The following is a 23,464-nucleotide window of genomic DNA, read 5'->3' as shown; positions in this document are numbered from 1 at the left end:
TATTCCAACAATTCCAAGTAGATTGCACCAATGAATGAGGTACGACGGTAAGGTAAGGATAGGGGAAAGGGGCAAAATTATGAATGAAAAGACGCAACTGGCACAGCCAGACAGATTTCAATATGATTATAAATTAAGCAACAGAAATATTTCATTTCATTGTAAACCCAAAATTAAATACTCACACAACACACAAAGAGGGTCTAGATAGGCAGGCAGCTAGACATCCAACTTAGATACTTATCTTATCGTTAAAGTCGCAATTTATCTGAAAGGCAGAATGAACCATTTGACAATCTACAAAGTTAATTTAGACCTCTGTCTACCAAGAGCTCCAGATTTAGCTTTAAGGATTCGTATAGTCAAAGGAACTACTTAAACTAAGTCAAGCTGATAAATTTTTAAACTGAGAACATTTCAAAGGAAAAACTCTCTCAAAGTCCATGAAAATGGTGTTCTTGTTAAAGGAGTTTTCAGTGTGTCGCCAAAAAATTAATAACTAACAGCCAATAACCTCAACGATTACTTAATTTTCTAAAACAAAAGCGATTAATCATCTTGGAACTCACTCATGCTCTGAGTATGGAGTTGGAGTTGATGCTGGAGAGGATACACTGGACGAGACTCTATTGTATTGTCTAGTTAACGTGTATTCAAAGCAGTTTCATGCGGCAAAAAAAAAAAAACACACACACAAAACCAAAAAAACGAAGCATTGAAACACTGAAGAGGCACTTGCGGCAAAATGCGCGAATACTCGATAATTTAGCTAGCCATACAGTGGGTGTTGCTCTTGCTGGTGGCTCTATATGAAATTCCCTTAATCATCTTTTTGGCGGCACGAGTAATAAATCTAATTTCCCACAATGAGAGAACATGGCACTTCAAAAAAAAAAAAAAGAAGTAAAGAAACCTAAACAACCACAGAAGCAGCAGCAACGGCAGCAACAAAATGTAATAAAGGGGTTCAATAAACGAAGTCAGCCCCGAGGGGAGGCATAAGATTCAAAGCCGGATGTCTATCTATTGGGGCCTATCGCTTACCAGCTAAATCAGTCTGACAAGTAGATAAAGGAAAGCAAGACAGAGAGAGAGAGAGAGAGAATTATTGGGTTGACAATCAGTTAATTGCATAAAGTCATAGTTTGAGGCATAAACGAGTATCTGTCAGTATGTATCTAAGCTGTGGCTCGCTTCAAACTCCCAAAATAATTCCCCTTCAATGTCAAGGCATAGGCCTACAAAATAAAATCTCGTAACAATGCCAGCCAATTACTTACGATAACACAACCAGTTTGAAATTCCGAAAATCGCCCTCACTCACCGCCCCACCCCAACATACATATGTACATACATACCTCCCACATACTCCACCTCTCTTTAGATATCTCTCACCCTCCTCTCTGTCTTGCTTTTTGGTCTCTTTTGATGAATTTCAGTTTCAGTTTCATTTACGATTTCGTCACTTGAAATTAGCACGTAATTCCTACCCAACTTAAAATGAAAAGCTATCCACAAAGTCATAAAAATAACAAAAACCTACAAGAAATAGACCTCAAAACGAAGAAAACCAATTTGTATACCCTGCAACATCATTAACGATCCGATAACAATCAAAGAAATTCTGTTCAGAGGCTCAACAGTTATCGATAAGTTTAAAACTGCAGAGTTGCCATTGTTGTGAGAATTCTTTTTTCAATTGCCACTTGTTCGCATTTGTGAAGTAAGTTCGACTTTGCCATTAGCTACAGGGTAACTTGAAAGTCGTATAAGTAGTTGTCTAAAATTTTTGGTTGATTTCTCTATAAATTTTGTATTGCATTGCTCTCTGCTTATTTCTGTGTCTACTGTTGGTCGTCATGCTCATTGGACACGAGGAAGGGCGACGCGTGGTATACTTCAATATGACAAAACTCGTTGACATTAGGTCTTAAAATTTATTAGTTCTTATTGACAATTGTGGTTAAGACACAAAAAAGCATAGAAAACAAAACAAAACAAAATAAAGGGGGCGCCGAGACTGATATGGATTGTTTGGCATCCAATGAAAAGGGGAAGGGCTTTATACTTTGGCCCAAAACAACAATTTTAAACCCTTCATTGGGGTACAATTAAAACGTAATACCTACAATTAAAAATTACAAAAAAAAAAAAAAAAACGTAGTAAAAACTTGAGCACATAAACCTATTTGGGGTCAGGGAGTGAAAGAAACATGGAAGGTTTCTGTTTTAAGTATCACTTTCGTTTAATTTGGTTATAATACAGCCAATATTCTGAATACTCTGACTCTGGTCCAAAGCTCATTTGGCATTTTATCATTTTCGAAGAATAAATTAATGGTTAGGGGAAGGAAGAGTAATTCCAACTACTTCTCACCCGATACAGCCATAGCGGCCAGAATATAGAATCCGGTCCAACTGAGATATGTTATTGGCTCGCCAGCACCTTCACTCTGTTCCTCACCAAATTGGGCACCGAATTTCGCCATGAATGCCAAGAAGGCCATTCCACCCAGCTTCCAGCTGCCATCATTGATGGCCAAATAGAGCAAAGCAGTTATGTTACCCAATATGGTTAGCGTCTTGAGGGTCTCAACTGCCTCGCCTTGGCCCTCCTCGTCCTTGAAGAGTCCAAGAAGAGCACTTACAGCCATCGGCACAATGAAGAGTCCATGGCCCAAAGCCAGATTGTTACTCGCGCTGCCAAAATAGAGATCCACATTGATCAGTGGCAATGGCACTATTTCCATGAAGCACGTGCTCTTTTCCTTGGCATTGTTCACATTACTGTCGTCCGAGAAGCAATTCACCAGTCCCAGCAGTCCATGACATAGGCCAACCACGCAACCCGTAAACGCATACGGATGCTCTCCAGGCTTAATCATAAAGCATCCATAGCCACTAGCACCGCAAAGTATTGCGTTCAGCAGACCGGATACAGCTCCATTATTATTTTGCGACATTTTAACCGATTAGATGGACTCAAAGCAAATGTAAAGGAAACAAACAAAAAAAAACTTTTTTCTTTTTTTTTTTCTTTTTAGATTTCGACTAGAAAAAGGAACACAAAAATAAATATGTTGACCGAAAAATTTTATTTACAGATTTTTGGATTTCGATTTGTTTAAGGAAAACTATACTAATATATCTGTACTCTGAAATGCTTAACGCCGACTGAAAGGTTGAACAAATTTTCTGACAATGCCAAAGCTATGGGAAATCGAATGAACAAACTTGTCAAGGCTACTTAGACATAAAATCGAAATCCAAAATAAATTTGAAGGAAAATGAATTTCCCAGATATAAATTCATATGGATGTACATACCTGAGGAATCATTGCGGTTAAATAAATAATGAATCATTGAGGAATCATGCCTAATGATGATTAAGAATTCTTTTTTATTGTAAACTCATTAGAGATTCATTATAGGATTCCTTAAAGATTCTTTCTTAATGATTAGCTATAGGATATGTAAATATGTCGCTGGAAATGTTTGGTGAGAGATTTATCCTCATCTCTTGAACTGCACTTAAGAAACCCCACAGAATCCTTAATATGAAGAATGTATAAGGAATTCAATCACACTAATGACCATAGATGAGATTCTTAGTTTAGTTATAGGTTCGGAGCGGTCAGAACTTTAATACAATTTGCCTTAAAGTATCCCTTAGAAGTTGTTGGGACACTTCTAGTCTGTTGAATGGCTTTGTTTCTTAAGTAAATTAAATAAGTAGACTGCAAATGTTATAACATTTAAAGGAGTTAGGTTTATTTGATTTGCAATAGATTAACTTAGGTATATGTATATTTGCATCGGTTAAGTGTAAACAATTTCTGCATTTGAACCTTTTGAAATGAACTACTTATGAATTAGAACTGGATGGAGAGTAAGGGCTATTCCCATTGGGATCTTCGGTCTCTTCGTTATCTTCTTTGCTAACAACATTGTTGTTATTGTTGCTGCTGTTGAGGTTTTTGTTGATGTATTAATGCCAGTCTTCGATGGCAGCGTCCTGACGTTCGGTATTGACCGCCTCATTTTGAACTCCATGTCCATATAGTCGAATGTTCTCATCCGTGTAGTTGAGAATGCGACGATGACGCCTACGGATATGTTGCTTCTGCCGTAAATAGATTTTCAGGATGCCCTTGACAGCAATGTAGGTGACTCCGCCGAGCAGAGCTCGATGCAATGGATTGCCCACACTCTGGTAAACCAGTTTTCCCACAAATGTGGCCAAAGTGGGCAAGGCAATGGCGCCACACAATGCACGCGACACATTGAAGGGCTCCACTATAGCAGGACTCGGTGTGGGTAGTACAACTATTTGGTTGGAATCATCGCCATCGCCATCGCCATTGCCATCGCCATCGCCAGCTCCATTCAACTCAGTTTCAGCCTCATGAGTAAACCAACTGGATAACGGAAGTTTTCGCAATATTTTATGAGGACCTTGTATAAAGCGCAGCACCACATTCTCCCAACGGATAAGACGTAGTAAAATGAGGCCAACTGGTATAACTGGAAGTCCAATCAGCAGGAAAAAAGGATTACCTTTCTCCATCAGCTCAACGCCGCGTTCTTGGCCCAACACCTGAACTACCGTAAGTGCGCCATACGTAATGGCTATCCAATAAATGCAACCAAGAAAGAAGCCCGTTGCCACATAACGACTGTAATAACGAACCAAATGATCAAATTGGTCCAGTCTATCGGCCAATGGATTCATCTTTGGATAAACGATTAAGTACTTGCTCTGGCACTGCTGACAAACGACCGCACGATATGGATTGACCTTCTGCTTCTCGTCAATCCAACGATAGAGACAACTCTGATGCACCCATTTGCCCGTTCCGCGACATTGGCATGGATGCACCCATCTGGCTGAAGGATTCTCCGCTTCGTTGGCAAAGCATATCCAGCAAAGCATACCCGTCTCCCGTTCAGTGTCCACTGGTGTATCACCAACCCATTCATACCATCTGCCCGAATCGTCAGTGTCTCTATCGGCCATGGATACCAGAGATTTTAGGTAAAATCGATCGAGTAAAATGAAAAAAACGGAGAGCAAATATTTGTTTTGTACAATTTGGAATACTTTGAAAGATATATTGAGTAAAACGAAGCAATATATGAATAACAAAATGCTTGAAAATCACAGGTAAAGTGATTGCCCCTTAACTTCTCTCTCTCTCTCTCTCTCTCTCACTCTCTCCTTTCTTTCTCTTTGTCGGCTTGCTTGGTTTATTCACACAGCCTCAAAGTATGCTCACTTTTGTCGGAAATTCAATTTTTTAGACATATAATCAAGTTTTAATAACAGGTTATTGCTTTTACTTATTCTCTTTCATCGCTTACAAATAACTTTTCCCCATGTTCCATTAATTTGATAAGAATTTAGCCAAGTTCCCTCTTAAATTTTTTGAATTTACCCCATAAAATGACTTTTAGACTCTAGCAAAGATATTGAATAAGCTAAAATTCATTTACATTTAAATTTTAGATAATTTTATTATGCAAACCAGGCATTTTTTCAATTATATTAAATTATTTAATAATATAATAATTTCCTCTTATTCCCATTACGTTCCTGCAATTATTCATTGGAAATTGAATTTTCGTTGAATTTAAATTATAAAACCACAAAATAAGAGAGTCAATACATCAAAAAGCATAATTACATACACAACGACTTAAGTATGTATATTTGCAATATTCATTAAATGTAAGCATAATTTAGTTTCTGCAGCCGCAAAGTAGGCAATACGAAAAGATTTCATCTGGCTTAGGTGCCAGGTGGTCTGGCATCGCCATCAGCCTCGTTCGAATAGTTGAGAATGCGACGACCACGCTTGCAAAGATACTGACTCTGAAGAAGATATATCTTTAGGATGCCCTTGATAACAATGTAGGTGGCTCCACCGAGCAGAGTTTGAACCACTGGATGAGGAACTTGATTGAAGACCAATTTGCCCACAATTGTGGCAAAGCTGGGCAAAAAGATGGCGCCACAAAAGAAACGGGCGGCATACACTGGCTCCGCTACGATTGCCGTTAGTACCCCAGGTGATACATCAAGGAAACCGTCAGCGTTCTCATCCATGATAATTTGCGAATTGAACATCCATTTTAGAAGGGGACATCTATTCCAAATATTGGGAGATCTTATGAAGCGCAAGACAGAATTCTCCCAATGTATGAGACGAGCTAGCAACAGGCTAAACGGTATGACCGGCAGAACAAGTATCAAAGATATTGAACTGCTTTCTTTCAATAGCTCCACGCCCTCATCATAGCCGATAATCTGAATTACCGTAACCGCCCCGTATGTAACAGCTGACCAGTAAACTGAGCCAAAAAGTAGTATCGCAAACGCATAAGGATACACACAGGTCACCAGATGATCGCATTTTTCCAAGAACCCAGCCAAGCAACTCATCTGGGGCAAGACAATAATGTAAGTCGTCTGGCACTGCTGACATTCAACCGAATGATGCAGATTTCCCTGCTGCTTCTCATCGATCCAACGGTAAAGGCAATTCTGATGCACCCATTTGGAACTGCCGTGGCACTTGCAAGGATTCACCCAATTGGCCGCTTCGTTTTCCACTTCCGAACCATAGCAAATCCAGCAGGAACGCTGCGGCTTACCTCCTTCCACCAAGGGCAGTTCAATGTTGTCCATCGAAATGTCCTGATCCCCCAAATCGTCCATTGAATTGTTTCTGCTTGTAAAAATAGACAAAAAGAAAAGTATTACAACTCACTTCAACAGAAAGCGACGAACTAAACTAAACAATGTGAGAATGTTCTACATTAGGTAGACTTTTTTGCTTTTGCGTTTTCAACACAAAACTCAATGAACTACTGATGTGATGAACAAATGAAATTCATTTGACGTTTCAACTGAACTCAGCACCCTAAAAGTAGGCAAACTTAAAATCTCTTTTTCACTCTTCCATGAACCATCTAGATAGAGTATTTGTTCATGTTTTTTTGTATTTTAGCAAGGAATCGATTCACAAATGTTCTTAACAAAGCTATGACAAAATACCTGGCAGTAGTCCTAGACAAACGCCTTACTTTGAAAGATCACATCGAATTCTCTCTTAAAACGTGCAGAATTAAATGGTCGAAACTAAACTGGCTAAAAAATGGCAAGAGCAAGTGCCATAATACCTCCTACTTAAAGATATGAAGTTCAAATCCGGACGATGGCTGCAGATTCCAATAGAAAAAAGAGTACAAACTTTTCAAAACAAAGCTCTGCGGCAGATGACAGGGTGCCCATGGGTGCCCAAACCATCTGGCTAGACCCCTTGCGAGCCAAAGGACCATCCACAGGCTAAAGAGAAAGCAATATCTTACAATGATATGCTAAGTTTGATTTGTATAACTAAATAAATATAAAACATCCAACTATTTAAAAAATAAATTTATGTAAATAAGATTAAAAATTAACTGTTCACCAATAGCAAAAAAATGTATTAAAAACAAATAAGTTATTTTTTTTATTATTTTTTGTTTTTATTTTTCATATAAAGATAGATTGTTGTATATATTGTATATTTATTATTTGTTTTGTGTTTGTTTGTTTGTTGCTCAGCTAAATGAAAACTTTAAAACAAACTGTCTTAAATATCACAACTGTTATTAATATAAACGACTAAACAGAAAGGACCACAAAAAAAAAAAAAAAATTATATATAATCATATCTGCATTACATGTAGAATTAAAAAAAAAAAAAAGATGTCCTTCATTTCACCAAACGGCAAACCCTTTCAAAGGATATCAATATCTTATGTTTTTGTGGTTTTGTTTTTGTTTTATATTTGCATAGAATAAATGGGGAAAGAATTGTTTTTTTTTTTTTTTTTTTTTGAATTATAAATTAGGAAACCAACAAAAATTTGACTTTGTTTTATATTCGTTGTCTATTGTTATTGCTCTCGTTTAGCAATTTGGGCACTTCACCAAGCCCACTTCATCGCAGTTCATGCATTTTAGAGCCACAAATTCGGCAGTGAAATGATTACGATGCACAGACTTCTTGGAGCCACTGCAGGATGGGCAGGGGAGTAAGCGATACCCGCCGCACGTCTGACATGTAAAAGCCGTAGCAATTGACTGAGAATAGGAAACAACATCAGAAAAACGGTAGAAAGTCATTCTATATGTATATGTACCTTGTAGGGCTTCAGCAATTGACGCAATTCTCCGTTTTCGTTCATTCGTTCCACTACATCAGCATCCTATCGAGAAATTCATATGATTCATATGAAGAAGCACTTAACGCGCCCGCCAGACCAAACTTACCCCAATGAGTTGTCCTTCAACAAAAAGCTGTGGCACACGTATTTTCTCATCCTGCATGCGTTCCCTGATCTCCTGTTGATACTCAAGACTCATAAAGACATCACGTTCCTCGAATTTGATCAGCAATGTACGCAATATCTTCTTGACGTTGGAGCATTTCGCATAAGTATCGCGTATAATGCCCATACTGGTTGTATAGAGCACAACCTTGCCCAGATCCTTCTCCATATAGTTCTGCAAATAGAAAAGACAAAAAACTTCTTTTTAGTTCTTTGTTTACGGGTTTTAACTCTACACACACATGTGTGTGTGTGTGTGTGTCTAGAAATCAAGCAAATTTCTTGCTAATTGCCAAAGCAATTTCGACCAAAGCGTGATACTTGTTAACCAAAACCGACGAAAAAAAAAAATACGAAAAATGAAACCAAGCCAGATTATTGTTTGGATTTAGCCACTTACAACAAAGTCAATTAACGAGCCACTGAGAATTGGCCAAAAAAAATGACTCGCGCGCACTAGCGAAACACGGTGATTACAGTCCAAAATATAAAGAGAAATACAAATTTTTAAGCGAATTACGGAGAGAAACAATAGTGATCGAATTTCGTGATAAAGAGAAATTTATAAAACTTTTACAATCATTGTTGTAAACTGACTGGACTAGACCTGAAACACCTAGGTATATCACTTTTTGGGCAGCTGGCAAATAGACATGGACTACTAGATCTTAAAAATTTTTAACAATTTCCATTTATTTTATGGGACTGATAAATACACATGGACTACTAGATCTTAAAAATTTTAACAAATTCGATTCTTTTTATCGGACTGATAATTATCGATTTTCATTGTATTTACACTAAACAACATAGTGTTTGTTGTCGTTTGACTCCTGGATTTACATACATAAAAAGTTATCTCACACATTTTATAGAACAATATGGCGAAAAACTGGTTAAAAATACCAATAAGAATCCGCCCAACACCTTTGAGGGTGATACCTATTAGCTAATTTCTTTAGTTTTTTACCATTTTTTATTTGTAATTCGCAACTAGTTTTGGCAAAATAGTGGAATGATGATGAATTTCCATTCAACCTGCTCAATTTTAGTATGTTTCGAAAAGTTTATTTGTAGAAATACTTGGATTTTAATGCATTACTTTCAATTGAATTAAAACTTCACTTCAATCCTTAATTGGTCTTTAAAGTAATGTAGTTCAAAAAGGTCTATAATGCAATCTATGTATGTAGGGATCTATTTCAATCACTTTTTTCTCGACTACAGATACATTCTGACTTTGACCCACTGTAAGTTGGTTGTGTTGGGGCTAAAAGCCATTTTCAATTGGCAACAATGCGCTGATTGTTTAATTGTCAAAGACAGAGAAACACGCAGAAGCAAACAAAGATTAAAGGCTTAGAGATTGAAAATCCAGTTCCGAATGTTTTGTGTTTTGTGTTTTTTTTTTTTTTAGAAAACCAAAGTGCGTATCATTCTGTGAAAGGCAAAGATATAGATACTTACAATCGTGTATAATATTACCTCACAAAAGCAAACTAGAAGGGAATCGAAAGCGAGAGTGGGAGCATAGCGAATGCCTTGACAAAGATCGAATTACAAACGAATCAAAATCAAATTAAATTAATATCAAAATTGAACGAATTACGCATACCAAATCGATGTAAAATGGCAAAGAAAAATTATCTAACGACATATTTTGATTTCGTTTTATCGTCTTTCGTGGCTGGTGAAAAGTGGCTAGTTGTTTTATACCAGTCAGCCACCAATCCAAGGCCAAGGAGATGGAGAAAAGATGAAGCTAAGGCTTCCGTTAGACGACCAATTTGGTCAAGCTTGATTAACTAGATCGATGGCGATATGCCGGTATGTACATATATACATATATACTAACTAACTATATATGTATGCATATGTGCAATAATATCGTTGAACTTAATATGGCCATAATTTTTATTTTCATTTTCTTTCGTAGTGATATCACCCCAGAGGGAGACGAGTTTGAGTTTCATTTTTCATCTCCTTTTCTTCGTTTTTTGTTGTTTTTTGATGGACAGTCGGCTGTCGAAATTGAATGACAAACGACTTAATGGTTTGTTACAATAATTTAATCAAAACTGGTGCCTATATCCCCAGGGGAGGGCTTTCAATTGCAGTTGCAGGATATATGATTGATATCGTATGATATATGTATACAAATTGTGTATACCCTAAAGAAACTAACTGTATAACAAAATCTAGGAAATTTGCAAGAAGGACTCATTAATTGTTGTAGAGTATTTCGAATGCGACTTGAACATCTTGATTTTCTTTACATGTACTTTATCAATTATATCCATAATTGACTTGTATCTGGCTCCTCTCGTATAGCTCAATGACTTGCATAAGTTGCCGTTGCGTTATTTAATATGGCATATCTCATAAACTAAGAAACGAAGACAAAAAGGCATTAATAAAGATAAAGCAAGAAAACAAAAACAAAAAGAAAAAAAAAAATGAAACAAGACGCTAAAATGTAAAACTGGTACATTAATAATTGCCATTAAACGTCAACTAAATGGTCTCGACAACATTTTCAACAGCAAAGTTCAAAGCCATGTAAAGTGATAAAGCAAGACATGAACAACATTGAAGAAAATGGCCAACAATTTTGAACTGTGAACCGCGGGCAGTCTAGCTTCGTGAGCCAATGAATGGCCTCAGCCTCTTTTGGCGTCCTCGTCAACGGGCCACAAGCAACTGGCCCGAACTATTGAACAATTAACACGTGCTGCTCTGCAGAACTCTCGACAAGTGCACTCAACACCGAGCACAGACAGAGAGAGACAGAGACAGAGAGAAAGAAAGGGAGCAACAAAATGTTTAAAAACAACCAAAAAGGCAAACCAAGAAATACAAGAGAAGAAAAAGCAAAATTTATAACAAAAAGAGAAAGCAGGTCACTTACGATCGTCAAGCGTCGATTAGAGGGATTGCCTGCAAGTTGCCAGTTAACTGAGATCGCTCAGTGACCACCACAGACAGCATCAACATCATCATCATCATCATCATGATCATGATGTTGACGTTTTTAATGGAGACAACAGCAACATTTAACTCTCTGCCTCTCTTTTAACCCCTTTGCCCTGTTGCACATGTACATGTGCAACATATTCATCGATGCAACATTCATTCACACGGCATTGATCGACCGGATCGTAAAGTTCAATTAATACGTCACAAGAGAAACATATGGGCAGTCCCCGCACACCACAACAACCTCCCCCTATTTACGATATTATGTAAGCTTCAAGTTGCCAATAAATATGGCTTTCGGGGCGAGACATTTTATCTCCTTTGGGTGTATTGCATCAGGAGGAATTATGTAATCAAAAGCAAGTTCAATTCATTCAAATAAAAGAACATTTTAGAGCTGAGCAAAATACAGACCCTTCAACGTGAATTCTAATATCCAAACAGTCTTCATTAAAGTTTTGTTCTTTAAGGTAACTGACCACCAGTCGTATGCGTAATGCTAGTAATGCGCATACGCCACTTAGTCCTATGAATTCAAGATAAGTGTTTTTGAGATAGAAATCGGAGGAGGCCAGCTCGGAAAGCTCATTTTGCACATTTTGAGAAAATATATATTTGAAACAAAAGTTAGAAAATAAAAATCCCGCAGACATTAAACTTAAATTGTATTTCCAAATTAATTGAATGAACATGTCCATAATGCTTTCCAACCTGATAGTGACCAATCAAAGGGTCGTGCTGATTATCGATGAACTCAATCGAGAGCACATTGCAGTTAAGTTCATTCGCGGTTTACTGAACGAGCAATGGGAGGAGGCGGATTCTATTAAGACTATGCCAACTGGCAGCCAGCTGAAGCACGTGGCCACCTACGAAACGCTTCTGAACGAGTGCAGCAACTATAATATCAGCGGCTATAATGTCATTTTGCCCACACTAGCTGATCTTTTGTGCTACCAGTCGCCAACGTATATCTTTGAGTTCCTAAACAAGTTGCGTCGCTCTAAGTACATTTGTCGTGTATTCCTGTGGGCGTCACCACAAAAACTGCAGCATCTGCAAGCGGAGTTCATTCTAAGTGGCTGCGAGTACATGGCTGAATTGGTGCTACGCCTGGAAACAGAGGCGCTACTGTCCCTTATCTCCCGAAAGCCGAGTGGAGGAGTAAGCAATAAACGCTATTCCTATCAAGTGAGCAAAACACAGTTCCAGGTCACGGAATTGGAGACAACCGAAAGTCACGCCACACCCAAAACCACGATAGATTGTCCACCTTCAGAGCCAGCTGGTGGTACCTTAAAAAATCGAACTGGATGAGGATGAAATGATGGCACGTAACGCCCTCACATTGCCATATGAACGGTAAGTTGGATGAAATGAACGACTGCCTTACATGATCTTACATCAGATCAACTGTCTTAGCACCAGCGAACCCACTGAGGGTACTATCATCAATACACCTGATGCCAATGATGATTTTGATGAGGAGAATCCCGATGAGGATCTGAATTTGTAAGCCTAGCGATCAATGGAGATGAAGAGGCAGGTTGCGATGCTGCTGCACAAGCAAATCGCTTTGGCTTTAATTCTGTTTAAGTTCTATAAACAAAACAAATAAAATAAGTTTTTAACCGGTTCCTTACAATGTTCCTTCCGGAGAATATTCCATCAGCAGTTTGATTTTGGTGTTAATGGCTTACACTATTTTTATAGAGACTAAATCACCTTAAATGAAGAATAGCATAGACCTTTGAGTCTATGTTGAGCTTTTTGAGTTATTATGACTGAGCTGATTAGAGATGACCGGGTAAACTATGCTTAATGTAATGCAAATGTCTTAACAGCTTAATTTATTATATTGCCAAGTGATTTGAATAATCGTGTGGCTATAATTCAATTACCATGATTACATATATACTGATCAAGTCTCTCTTTCTCTATCTCTCTCTCTCTCTTTTTCCATCTCTCTGTCTTTTTGTTATTGTTTGTCTGTTTCTTCTGTCACATTCCTGCCATGCCTTCAATTCTGGTTTGCATAAATTCACACACGTATCCCACACACTCACCGCAAACAGAGTGAAACATTTCATTTCATTTTACTTTCATTTCATATCTTTTGGCCCTCAACCTGACTGAACTGAACCGACTGAGCTGAGCTTCAATTTGGCAATAATTGGTTATTTTAATAAGCCCATTTTCAGTGGCTTTCTTTTGAATGCAAATCGAAATTAAAATGCAGCAAATGCCCTCAACGTTGCCGCCTCGGCCCATGGAAAAAAAAAGTTTTTTTTTTTTTTTTTTTGTTTTTGTTTTTTATGTATGACTCTCATGAAACATACAAACAATGTTGGAAGCAACAGACAAAGCAACAACACAACAGAAAACATTTTTTTTTTTTTTTTCTGTTTTTTGAGAAAGAAAAATGAAGAAAAAATCTCTCAGCGGTCACGTAAAATTTCATTTTCATTTTCACTTTCATGACGAATAGAGGGAATAATAATAATAACAAACAAAAAACGCCAACAAAACACGCAGAAATATACTTAGATCTATATACATATATATATGGATGAATAAAGTTAAGTATATATACATTGGACGAATTGCCTATATTATCCAAATGGCACTTGGCATATTCTAGAGTCCAAACTCAAGTTTGAATCTTGGTAATGCCCATCATGGCCAGCAGCAGCCTCTAATTTACACTTGGTATATAAGTAAAGTTTCTAAATAAATGCTTAATTATAATTAATACAAATTGTTGATCCTAATGTCTCCTTTTTCCTGTTTCAGTGTAGTTCTTGTTTCATTGAATTGGAGATTTACATAAATTGACGTTTAGTTCTAAGTAGCACAATTCGTCATTGGATTTGTTGGTTAAAGGCTTACTATTAAGGACCAGTATGAGTTCTTAGAATAGAACAAGCTTTTTAGATGGTAGAACTGTCTAAGCCATTTAAGAAAGACAAATTGCATTTTCATTTCAATATATATGATTTCATTAACTTTATAAGAAAGAAAAGGAAACTCAAAGAAATCTAAACCAAAAAGAAGTTAACTTAGACTACTCCGAAGTTCAAATACTCTTGTTAAGCGAGTCAGTTATACATTTTTATTTCAGTTTTTTAATGAGAGAAATTCCTCAAGAAGTCAACTTTAATAGATTTTTTCTATATTTTTCTGTAATGAAGGCTTTTCGTTCGATGTAATGGTCCGTTTTGACGAATTGTCAAACTCAATCTCAATTAGGCTATAAAAAGCTTAGCCTATTCATCAAGGACGTCCAAATGCACCGAAGGACATGACTCGGCGGACTCTTATGCCGATCAACAATATATAAATATATCTTCTTCTCTTAGTTACAAACATCTGATTACTTTATCCTCTCTAAGGGTATTTCAAGTTGTTGCCAAAATTGTAGTTAAGGAATATTTTACTTCTTGACAAAGATCGAAAGTTAAGCTTGGTTTTTTGAGACGGACTTTTAAATATGTAAAATTAATAGCTTTTGTTTATTGTGCAATTTAAGTTGCTTCTTACATATATTATTCTCTTCTAGATATTCTATCAAATTTTCGTTTTCCGGATGATCCATTCAAATCGTTTACTAAGCTTATTCTTAACTTCCCCTTTCGATTCTTTTTTTTTTGTTTTCATTTGCAAATTTCGCAACACAAAAGAAGCAACAGATTGTCGTTTTCAAAAATACTTTAACCTTGAAATTCGACATCAAAATCGATAATTATTCGCATAAAAAAATAAAAATAAAAATAAATAGAAGAAGAAGAAGAAAATCGAATATTGAATACTAGTCATCAATTTGCAGATGCTTGCATAATTTGTGTTTTTTTTTAAGCATCTCAGCAAAGCAAAAAAGAAAAAAAAATAAGAAAAAAAATTATAATAATAAAGAGCGACTAATGCGCTAATTATGCAATACTAACAACTACAACAACAACAACAAAGACAGCAACAACAACAAAACATATTGAACAAATCTAATCATATTTTATGAGCCACATTTGACTTTTGCCTTTGTTTTTGGTTTTTCTTTTAGTATTTAACAAAAATCAACTTCAACTTGGCAAACGAGTCGCGGTCACTTTACTTGAGTGGAGTGTGCGTGTGTGTGTGTGACGGGGGAGAGAGTTAAGAGTTGAGGGGGAAAGCCATTAAAATATAATTTGGCTAATTTGACTTTAAAATATGTTTGCTGCTAAAATTGGTCATTGACGAAATGCCTAATGCCAAAAATAAACCAACTAACCAACCAACCAACATAAAATGAAAGTTTAGTCAAATGATAGGCATAAAAAAAAAAAGACCAAGCTAAAAACTTTTGACTCATGATTTTTAACATTAATTCAGACGATTGTTTAGTCTGAGGCTCCCACAAGTCGAGACGAGTAATGCATAATTTCTTTAGTCTTTGTTTGGTCTTTCTTTCAAATGACATCAAACCTCAAATTGTTAATGCATCTAAGGACATCAGCAGGTATCTTTTCATGGTCAAGTTGTATCTTGTCTTATTACCCGATCATGCATGAATTTGAGTTTAGTTTAAAAGCCAAGTTAGAGCCAATTATGTAGAAATGTGGGCACAAAGTTGGTAAAGGAAGAATTGGAATCAAGATGAAAAGAGGCCAAAGAACCAGCAACAAATTAGGCTTCCCAAAAACAAATAATACAAAAAGAAAATCGTCATGTTCGACACATTATCTTATTAAATTAACATTATCAGTCAAACAATAAATAGTTTATATAAGCTTAAGATCGAATAGCTATGTAATCAAATAGGATAGATTGGATTGGAATCATTTTGGCATCTAGGCCGGTTATGCATAAACAAGTGACTCGAAGTCAAGAAATTCATTATTTGTTGATAAACTTTAATGATTTGTATTTGTTTTTGTCCTCTGACAATCATTTAATGTTTATACATTAGCCAGACATAATCCAAATAAGATGTCTTCACTGAAGTGAATATATTTTACATTTTCTTCTAATGACAATGACCATTTGATATTGTTTCTGTTAATAAATATGTCTTGGTGAATGTTTAAACATTTGTTGGGATTACAATTTAAAGGTTCTATAAAGAAAATTTTATGTTTGTAAAGTGAAACAACGCAGAAAAAACCAATGAAGTTCTTTAATTCCATATTCATATTAAAGTCGTGATGGGAAATATTTAATATTCTCGCTCGTCAAAGTTTAGTTAAGCCTTAATTAATGCATCTATGGCTGACTGTTTTGGCCGCAAATAAATGTACATAATACATATATAACGTTTAGGTGTACATTTATTGAGATTATAATTCGCTTCGTTTTCAGTTTCAACCACCGAATGAATTGAGGTAACATATTTTTCGAAGTAGCCACCGATTTGAAAGGAAACTAGCCTAGTTTTCGAATAGTAATCTGCAATTTTATATACAAATCCAATTAAGTACTCATTGTACTTCATTTACTATTACTTATTTATCTAATAACGTTTGCCCTTTCTTTGCCCAAGGCTGTTTGCCCTTTTTGTTGCTGATAATGGGGCGTATGAGTGATGACAGATGGATAAGCCATCTCATAAATTGAGGTAAAAGTATATTTATTTCAAATTCAAAATACACGAAAATAAAAAGCAGCTAAACTATGCATAATAAGTTCATCCTTGTAAGAGGGTTGGCCTCACTCACTGTGTAAATTGATTTCGCAAGCTTGAAACATTGTAACAATGGGCGAAGACAAGCAAATCAGATAGCCCCCCATCACCACCGCCAAAAACAAAAAAACAAAAAAAACATAAATTTGAGATGACTGGACAGATTTTGAAGAGTGGTAGAGAGACATGTGTATATACATATGTATGCTAAGGCAATGTTTTTTTTTTTGATTTTGATTTGTTTTTTTTTTTGGTTTCTTTAAGCAATGCGTGAATAATGCAAGCTCAATAACACTGCAATTTGAGTTGGTTGTTTATATGGATTTCGTTTTGGTTGGCCAATCCGAAAAAGGTTTGGTAAATGGGTCAAGCACCAGCAGCGGCGGCACGAGCTGGCAGTTGCTAGCAGGTCTTGAGGGTCGACCCATTAAGAACTTTCAGAAGAGTAAAACAACAGAAAGAAAGTCACAAAAAATAGAAATCAAAAGTAACAGCTGCAATTAGTCAAGAGACTGAATGTTTATTTTTTGGTTTTGCAGCATTTAAGCTTAAGTTTAGTCATCTATCTATCTGACTATCTATCTAGCAATCCAAGTATCTAAGTATGTTTTTGTATCTACTTCCGGGCGACTAACTTTCTCAACAAGCTTTTGGATTTGCTTGCCATACACAAGTTGCCCATAACACCATAACTTTACTGTAGATATCATATATAGACAGGGCCCTATCAAGGCAGACTTTCTTCATGCAGACATAATATTGACTTGACTTATTGTAAGCACAATTAGGTTGTGTACCATGCATGGGGTGATGGGGTTGGGGGGGTTGAATTGGTGGGGTTTGACATATTAAGCCACTTAACGGTAAATTAAGATATCTGTAAATAGACATCGGAGGTGTTAATTGTCTTTACGCTTCGCCATATGTTCCGAAGAAATGAAAAAGAAATGGGCGAAGACGTATAAAGAGTTTCTCAAAAAACCGATTTATTAGCCCAGCCACGAAAAAGAAAACCAAAAAAAAAAAAAAAAAAACCCATGAAATTTCCAAGTCGAATGAATCAATTTGGGTTTTGATTTTGGTTTTTTTTTTTGTTGAATCATTCAATGCATTACTTTCACACAAATCAAAAACCAAAAAAAAAAAAAAAAGGAAAACTCAAAAGATGAATAAGAAACGTGAGCAAACAAATTTTGATTTTGTTTTTTTACTTCTTTTTTTCTGGAGCGAAGGCGGCAACACAAACAAACTAAACAAACACATAAAACCACTCACACATTTGCAATTACATAATGCAATGTGAGTGGTTGTGTGTGTGTGTGTGTGTGTGTGTGGGTATTGGGTGTGGGTGTGCACTTGGAAGTCGTCGACCCAAAAACCTATGCAAACATTTAAATCAAATATATATACAAAGGAGAAACTTTTTGCCAAAAAAACTGAATGAAATGAGTTCATTCAGAATATTCAACAATGATTCATAGTCTTTAAAAAACAATCAACCAATCAATGATGAGCGAAATCTATACAGAATACTCAAAAACACTCATTATAAATATCAGTGAATTTGAGGATTCGCTATATTTGGGTATAAAGGGCAGGAAAAACTCAAAAACTGTTTGAATTACCAACATTTCGAAGGGTGTCCTTTGACTCCTTCCTTGTTTATGCGGGGAATAAGGACAAAAGAGGTAAAAGGGGTAATGATAAAGGGTTAGAGGTTCGAAGATTTTCTCAGCCTTGCAGTGACAAGAACAATTTGACAATACATACATATTTATGTCTATCCAGAATGAATATTTTTGAATAAATTTGTAAATTAATGAAGAGAGTAAGCTCACTCACCTTGACAGTGGGCTGCTGCAATTGCAAGAATGTGGCTACTCCATTGCGCACACGATTCTTGACGCCGCGCACCGTTCCCTTGGCTGAGCGTATTGTGGCCGATGGTAATGATGGAGCTGCCTCATCCTTATAGCCGCCAAAGCTTTCGTCATCATAGTTATCAGCGTTCTGATCCTGGCCATAGCCAGTTGAATCATAGACGGGTAATGTCATGCCACCAAAGCTGCGGAAATTCTCATGTTCATTGACATGAAAATTATAATATTGATCCGCTTCGTATTGCAATGGACGACCATCGATTTTAGTGGCTGGACTCGATGCTGGTGAGGATGATGTCGATGATGAGAGAGTTTCCCTTTCCTCATCATCATCATCAACATCATCATTATGATGATGTCCATTTGAGATATCACGGATATCCCTCAGCAGTGATCTGGGTAACAATTTGCCACCATTCGTATGCGGCAATGCCTCGTTCGAATGCAACGAATCACAACTAAGCGATGAGGCACTGCTCTCGTTCTCATCGCAACATTCTTCACTATCGGTTAGGCTATAGGCACGCTGATTAGAATTCGTATTCATATTTGTGTTTGTGTTTGAGTTTAAATTTGAATTTGTGTCATTTACACGTATGCGTGTCGTTTTCAAATGCAATTGCAATTTGGGTACATTATTAACTTCTTGAGTGGGTGACTTGATGCTTTCTAAATCGCTGCCCGTGCCACTGTCCAGAGTCTCGCAAGGTGAATACTGACCACTGGACACTAGATAGCATAATTGATAGTTAGACGATGGTGATACCGATGTGGGTGTAGTTTCAATTTGTTGCTGTTGCTGCTGTTGCAATACCATGTCGCTGTCATTCAATTTAACAACACTGATCTGTTTGCCTAGCCTACGCGTTGTGTGATCTTGACCGTTGGCTATCTGTATTTTGACCGTATGCTGAGGCGTGCAGGTGGCAACTGTTTCGGTCACTGCACTCAATGGACTACTCTCGTATGTGGTGTGTGCTTTAGCTGCTACAACTACAACATCTTGGCTGGTGAGAGAGCTATCTAACATTTCACCACTGTTTGATGTTGGTTGTGTTGAAGTTGAATACTCAGTTTCATCTGAGCCAACATTGCAGCTGATAATAGTTGTTGGTGTTGGTATTGCTGTTGCTGTTGCTGTTGCAGTTGCAATTGCAGCAATTTCTCCTTGCTGATCTTCTGTTTGGCCTATGCGCAGTAATAATTGTGGATAGGTTTTGGTTATATTCGAGGCTTCTGTTGTTTGGTAACTAGTTTCCAAATTATCAACTATGTTGCTGCTGTTGTTGTTGTCGCCAAATGCCAGCAACATGCCAGAGGCATCGGCAACATTAGCCTGTGACTTGAGCGACATTTCAGCATTGTTGTTGTTGTTTACGGTCGTTGTTGTTGTTGTTGTTACTGCTGTTGCTGTTGTTGTTGGTTGAGCAGATTCAATGATTATTGAAATACCGCGCAAAGGCCTTTGGCGTAAATCCAATTCAGCTGTTGTTGTTGTTGTTGATGTTGCTGTTGCTGCTGCCATGATTCTTAGAGCATTTAGTAATTTGATGCACCGACAATATCTAATTTCAATTTTTTTTTCTCTTTTATTTCTAATTCTTCTCCTTAACTGCAACTGCTTGCTGTTCCACTTGTTGCTGCTGCTGACCGTTGGCTGGTTAATGTACAGTTAGATTGCGTTTGCTGCAACAAAGAGAGATAGAATGAATCAGACACGGCAAGAGCAAGAGACAATATGAGAGAGAGAGATAGATAGAGAGAGGGTGTGAGAGAGAGACTTAAAATGAATGAGATAAACACAAGTTCGCCTTAAGCATGTAAGCCAGCATCATTTCGCTTCTCAGTTTGACATTTAAGCCAAAGATGTTATTTCTTTTTTGTCTTCTTTTTTCGTGTCTTCAAAGAACAACAACAATCTTCATAATAATGATAAACACAAAACCGCAAAATGTATTCAAAGAATCAGAGAATTAAAAATAAATAAGCAGAAAATTAAAAAAAACCCAAAAAAGATTTAGAAAAAGAATTTAAGCTTACACCTGAAGAATACTCTATTCATGAAATTTCTCTGATCTTTAAATCTGATCTTCTTAAAGTTTACTTTAGTTAAGAACTAAGTGATTGTCTCCCGGCAATATTTAGAGCATTTGAAATGAAATGTCTTCTTCATGTTGGCATCACACTTTATAATGAAAGAGTATTTTAGTGGATTCGATCCGATCCAATCGATGCAGGGTATTTCCAAAAACAAGAACCAGACGCTGTTAAGAACAAGATTCACATTTGAATAAGCTGTCCCCCAAAGGTGGAACTTGAAATATTGAACGAATGCGACGGCAACGGCGGAGGTTTTTATACATATATATATATACATATATATATGTATATATTTTGTTTCTTCAGAGACCTGGAAACTGGTTACACTTGAACCTGGACAAGAGCGCGCGTTTTGGATGCCGATGGAAATATTTTTGAAGGCGCCTTACCAGTTGTTTTTATTGTTGTTGTTGCTGCTGCTGCTGCTTGATGTTGCTGGTGTTGTCAATGTTGTAAATGTTGTTGTTGTTGTTGTTGTTATGATTATTGTTGGCCTGCATTCGCCGCTTGTTGCACACACACTTTTCATTTGGCGGCACAAAATCCACACACACACAACAAACAAAAAAAAAAAAAAAAAAAAAAAAAAAATAATATTAAAGTAATTTCATTCTATGTGGGTGCATGTGTGTGTGTGTGTGTGAATTGATGGAAATTGGGTGGAACCGGAGTGGGTGGCACGCATTCACGTAGATATCGGTTTACGGATTTCGGTATTTGGCTTTTTTTTTGTTTCTTCTTTACAAATCTTGCGGCGCGTACAACTCATTCAAAATCGCGCTGGCAACTGAAAACCGCAGCAACAAAGTCGCGTTGGGTTGGCGTGTTTTGCCAGGGATTGGGTTTTTTTTTCGTTGTTGTTGTTGTTGTTGGTGGTGGTGGTGGTGCTTGTGGTGGTGGCGGCGGTGTTGTTTCTTTTTTTTTTACTTCTACGTGCTGCTGCTGCTGCTGTTGCTGTTGTTGCTTTTGCTGGCTGCCATCGCAGTAGTTGCTGTTGGCTCTGTTTTTTTTTTTTTTTTTGTTTTTGGTTTTTTGTTTTAATTTTTGCTTTCAAGAAAACAGAAAACAGAAAACTAAAAAGCAACAGCAACAAAATTGCCTCAACCAACAGCAAGCGGCAGCGGCAGCGGCAGCGGCGGCAGCAGCAGCAGCCGCAGCAAGCAGAGAAACAAAAACAATTCCAAGCCGTTTGAGAATTTGTTTAAGTGCGCAGGCGCAGCAGCGCCCAAACGCAAACACTGTGCACAGTGGTATGAAAGTGTGTCAAAGCCTCACTTCGTTGTTGACAAAAAATATTACGTATACGTAGATCAATTTGATGGACAGCAGTGATAAATGAAAATGAAAACTTCTTTTTTGAACTAAAAAATTTCACAATGGTCACAAAAAATCTTTTAAAAATGGTCTTCCTCTTATTCTTTATTCTCTCTTTGTCATAAGATTTTCAAAATCAAAATCTTAAACTACAATTTTTCAAGTTTTTCCTACTTACCACTGTAAATTATAGTTAAGGCGTTGACGTTGACGTTGGCTTTGGCGTCGAAGTCAACGTCAACGTCATCGTTACTTGATTATTACGCTTGGTATGGCTTTTGTTGTTGTTGTTGTTGTTGCTGCAGTTATTGTTGTAGTACTCGTTTGTTGCCAAAGTTAATTGTTTGCGGCTGCCGCTGTTGCTGCTGCTTCAAGTTACAGTGGGGCAAAGAATGTTGGTGGCAAATCATAAAACAGGTTTCCATGCACCTGCAAGCAATTCGAGATCTAGTATTTTGTTTTCATTTAAACTAGTTCCAAAACCAAATAAAATTAACTACACAAATGAATGAAGTTAAAACTTTGAAGTCAAGTAAATCAATTTGAGCCCTTCTTGAAGGTTAATCCTAACTTTTAAGGACTATTAAATAGGATATTAGATAGGAATTAGAGGATAGACACATCAGTTAGCTTCCTAAACAATAATCTAAGAATCTGTTGATATTATTTTAGTTGCTATTGATGACTACGATTTTGAAGAAAGTTTCTTAAAATTATCAGAAATTTTTAATAAAAATTTGTCAGTATTTACACAATTTATTTGCATACCGAAAATTAAGTAAGTAAAGTATATACATTCCGATACATTATGAAAAAATTGACTATATTCGAAAATTTGTTTAAATATTTTGCTGAAAGACGCTAAACAAGGCTCCTAACTAAGTCTATAGTTAAATTGAAACTATAGACATACAAATTCCTGGACATGTTGATTTATTATTATTTATGAAAACTTTTAGATATATTTTATACCACTGTGCATACCAATCTTGGCCACATAAACGTCGTCATTGGTTTGTAAGTTGTTGTTGTTTTTTCTGCAGCATTCATCTTAGCTATTTCATTTGTTTCGCTTGGCTCATATACATATATTTACTTACCTATACAGTTAAGCCTTATGCCTTGTTGTTGTTGTTGTTGGTATGTATCTTTATCTATG

General features: G+C 36.7%; 5 protein-coding genes across 5 annotated transcripts; 1 reads left to right on the top strand and 4 right to left on the bottom strand.

Annotated features, from left to right (window-relative positions):
• Positions 1-2,221: 2,221 nt before the first annotated feature.
• LOC137573330 (uncharacterized) lies at positions 2,222-3,181 on the bottom strand. Its single transcript, XM_068285260.1, has one exon. It carries the CDS (start codon positions 2,961-2,963, stop codon positions 2,367-2,369), a length of 597 nt encoding a protein of 198 aa, XP_068141361.1. The 5' UTR covers positions 2,964-3,181; the 3' UTR covers positions 2,222-2,366.
• Positions 3,182-3,815: 634 nt separating this feature from the next.
• On the bottom strand, positions 3,816-5,091 carry LOC137573364 (E3 ubiquitin-protein ligase MARCHF5-like). The gene has a single exon (XM_068285294.1). The coding sequence runs from the start codon at positions 5,015-5,017 to the stop codon at positions 3,989-3,991; it is 1,029 nt and encodes a 342-aa protein (XP_068141395.1). The 5' UTR covers positions 5,018-5,091; the 3' UTR covers positions 3,816-3,988.
• A 697-nt stretch (positions 5,092-5,788) lies between these two features.
• On the bottom strand, positions 5,789-6,718 carry LOC137573396 (E3 ubiquitin-protein ligase MARCHF5-like). The gene has a single exon (XM_068285332.1). It carries the CDS (start codon positions 6,716-6,718, stop codon positions 5,789-5,791), a length of 930 nt encoding a protein of 309 aa, XP_068141433.1.
• A 1,101-nt stretch (positions 6,719-7,819) lies between these two features.
• On the bottom strand, positions 7,820-21,758 carry LOC137573190 (glutaredoxin domain-containing cysteine-rich protein CG12206). Its single transcript, XM_068285055.1, has 6 exons — positions 21,381-21,758; positions 19,255-20,577; positions 18,854-19,176; positions 8,321-8,554; positions 8,191-8,256; positions 7,820-8,131 (listed from the first exon to the last, which is right to left on the bottom strand). Exons 2-6 carry the CDS (start codon positions 20,414-20,416, stop codon positions 7,958-7,960), a joined length of 1,959 nt encoding a protein of 652 aa, XP_068141156.1. The 5' UTR covers positions 20,417-20,577; positions 21,381-21,758; the 3' UTR covers positions 7,820-7,957.
• On the top strand, positions 11,957-13,018 carry LOC137573341 (elongator complex protein 5-like). The gene is given in 3 exon segments (XM_068285269.1): positions 11,957-12,654; positions 12,656-12,717; positions 12,778-13,018. Coding segments are annotated over 3 exon segments (771 nt in total). The 5' UTR covers positions 11,957-12,039; the 3' UTR covers positions 12,872-13,018.
• Positions 21,759-23,464: the final 1,706 nt, after the last annotated feature.

The sequence above is a fragment of the Drosophila tropicalis genome, unplaced genomic scaffold (genome assembly GCF_018151085.1).
Source record: "Drosophila tropicalis isolate 14030-0801.00 unplaced genomic scaffold, ASM1815108v1 contig_4, whole genome shotgun sequence".
Taxonomy (NCBI): Eukaryota; Metazoa; Arthropoda; class Insecta; order Diptera; family Drosophilidae; genus Drosophila; species Drosophila tropicalis.
This window is presented reverse-complemented; position numbering and strand designations above follow the sequence as displayed.